The following is a 2,594-nucleotide window of genomic DNA, read 5'->3' as shown; positions in this document are numbered from 1 at the left end:
GACATATCGTTCACAGTATTTATTTGAATGGAAGAAGCCAGATGTTGCAACTGACCCCAACCCAGGGGACAGTTGCAACACAACCCAGGGACGGTTGCAACATGTTAAAAATACCTTAAATTTCACTAATTAACTTTAGCTTTTTGTCTCAATGAGCATAGAATTCTGAAAATATTAACTGTTTTAGGCCTAGGCCTACTATAATATTATAGTATTATTTATTTATACAATAATATTATTGTAGCCTAGTCATATTTATCAAATAACAGTGAGTTTGGTTTGTTTATGTGTAGAACATAGGCCTATAGATTCAGTGTGCAGGTGTTACAGATGCTATTCAATCTCTCCATATTTCAGTGTCAGACAGGAAGAATTGAACAATTTGCAAATCAACAAACTTTTATTAAACATGCAATTTATAACTTGTTGCAACCGTCCCCAACCCTATCAGCCATGACAGAACATCATATGCCTGTTAGACACACTGATTTTGACACATACTAACCATGTCACTTAGAAGTCAACAAAACAATAATTGTGATGAAAAGATGCGACACCAACTGCAGTGTTTCCACAAACCAAAGACCCCCTGAATCCCCCAGTTGAGAAACAAGATCAGGGAATAGATGTAAGGAAGAAAAAGTATATTTTATTTGCGTAATGCATTTAGACTGGACATTACTCAATTTCATGAGGTTGTAACATTGAGGACCATTTGACTTATTGTTGTTAACACATGATAGTTTTATTAGAACAAGATGTGGGAGAAAATCTGTTAAACATTTGGAAACATTTTTGATTACGCACTAGTACTACACATCTTTTTTATTATTATACTGCAAAGTCAATTATTTTTGTTCAATTATATTTTTGATCCATTGAAGAAAGGCCGAAATCTTAATATACACATTAGGATACTGAGGCGAATTGCAAAGAAATTTATATCCAAAAGATGTGATACCAACTGCAGTGTTTCCACAAACCAAAGGACCTCCTGAATCCCCCTATAAAAAAAAAAAAAACAAGGATCAGCACGTCACTATATCAGTTATCACCTTTCTCTCTATTTGTTATATAAATTGAAATAATAATTTGGTTATTTATTATTGTGTGTATATATATATATATATATAATTTTTTTTTTTATGTTTTACATACTCGGCAGGTTCCTCCACGGCCATATACACACATCATCTGTGCAGCTGAGTAAATCGATCCATAAATATTGTTACATTTTTTGTTATCCATGATCTTCACATTTGTTTCCATGAGGACTGGGCTTACAAAGCCATTAGTTGCTAAACGTCCCCAGCCTGCAACACTGCAAACAGAATCTGCTGGGATGTCTCCTCCTGTCTTTGGTATTGAAATCCATTCAAAATTTTTGTTCTTTTCGACTTTTTTCTCTAGCTGCAATCATAAAAACACAATTATATGTTAATAGACAGTGTTTAAATGATTAGGTATCATTTTGAACAACTGGTATAAATGCAGTATGTTACCCTCAAAAGCATGATGTCATTCCGAGAAGGTTTTTCACTGTAATCCAGATGTTTGTAGTAGGACTTCACTTTAATGCGGACATTCATTTGTCGTAGGTCATGTGCACCAACCACAACTGTCAGCTTTTCTTTTCTGTTTATGGAAACATTCATCTTAACTTCAGCTTTTAGGTTTCTTTATTCTTTCAAGAATTCTTTTTTAACGTATGATGAAACCATCTAAATGAGATTTTAGTTTTAATTTAGTTTATTTTTAGTTTTAAAGTTTAGTTAGATTTCAGATGACCCAAAACCTGTGAAGAGATTACGACAGTCACCTCTGATAACAGATTACTCTAAATTGTAATATAGAAACAGGTCTTTTTCTGTAAAGATGCTTTGAAACGATAATGTGTTGTGAAAAGCACAATACAAATAAATGTGAATTGAATAGAAAATTCATGAATTTAGCTCAGACAAAATTACAGTCTTACTTCTCTCGGCAATGTGCCGCAGTCAAGACAAACTCATCAGAAATGAGGAATCCACCACAGATATGTTGACGGTTCACCTGGAGAGAAACCATGTAAGGTCTGGAGTGGGGTTTGGCTTCATTGCCGTTCACTATACCCACATTCACATGAGCTGAGAGAGAGAGTGCTGTCAGTCAACTTATTCAGCACATACATGAAATAAAACATTCTTAAAAATCATCATAATTTACTGTTACATAATCAATCTCACCAGTGAAGGTCAGGTGTGGCAGCAGAGAGGCCAGCAGGAGCAGAGAGATGATGATGATGGTCATGATGAAGAAGACGATCTGTGAGTGTCTGCAGAAGAAGCTGAGTATTTATTGGGTTTTTTTTTCAGTGGGTGGAGAGTAATGTCTAAAACCATAACTTCTTGTTACCATCATGTAAGCACCTAATCTGGCAAGCACCAGTGCTGACATTGGTGTGAGGAAACAAGCAAGGTCCAAAATCTCTGTATAAGGCAATGTCCACTTTTGTAAAACCATAAAACAATTTTCTATGTAGGTAACACTCTATACAAATGCAAGTTAAGTATGTGAAAGACTTTGCATATGCAATGTAGGTCACATGACCCTAT

At 34.9% G+C, this 2,594-nt stretch overlaps 1 protein-coding gene across 1 annotated transcript; it reads right to left on the bottom strand.

Annotated features, from left to right (window-relative positions):
* Window positions 1–736: 736 nt before the first annotated feature.
* LOC311296311 (granzyme B(G,H)-like) lies at window positions 737–2,298 on the bottom strand. Its single transcript, XM_084418014.1, has 5 exons — window positions 2,226–2,298; window positions 1,976–2,126; window positions 1,503–1,635; window positions 1,159–1,410; window positions 737–1,004 (listed from the first exon to the last, which is right to left on the bottom strand). The coding sequence occupies exons 1-5, from the start codon at window positions 2,287–2,289 to the stop codon at window positions 849–851; spliced, it is 756 nt and encodes a 251-aa protein (XP_084274140.1). The 5' UTR covers window positions 2,290–2,298; the 3' UTR covers window positions 737–848.
* Window positions 2,299–2,594: the final 296 nt, after the last annotated feature.

The sequence above is a fragment of the Rutilus rutilus genome (genome assembly GCF_951802725.1).
Source record: "Rutilus rutilus genome assembly, chromosome: 8".
In the NCBI taxonomy this organism is placed as follows: Eukaryota; Metazoa; Chordata; class Actinopteri; order Cypriniformes; family Leuciscidae; genus Rutilus; species Rutilus rutilus.
Note: the sequence above shows the minus strand (reverse complement) of the source record. Positions and strands in the feature narration are given on the sequence as shown.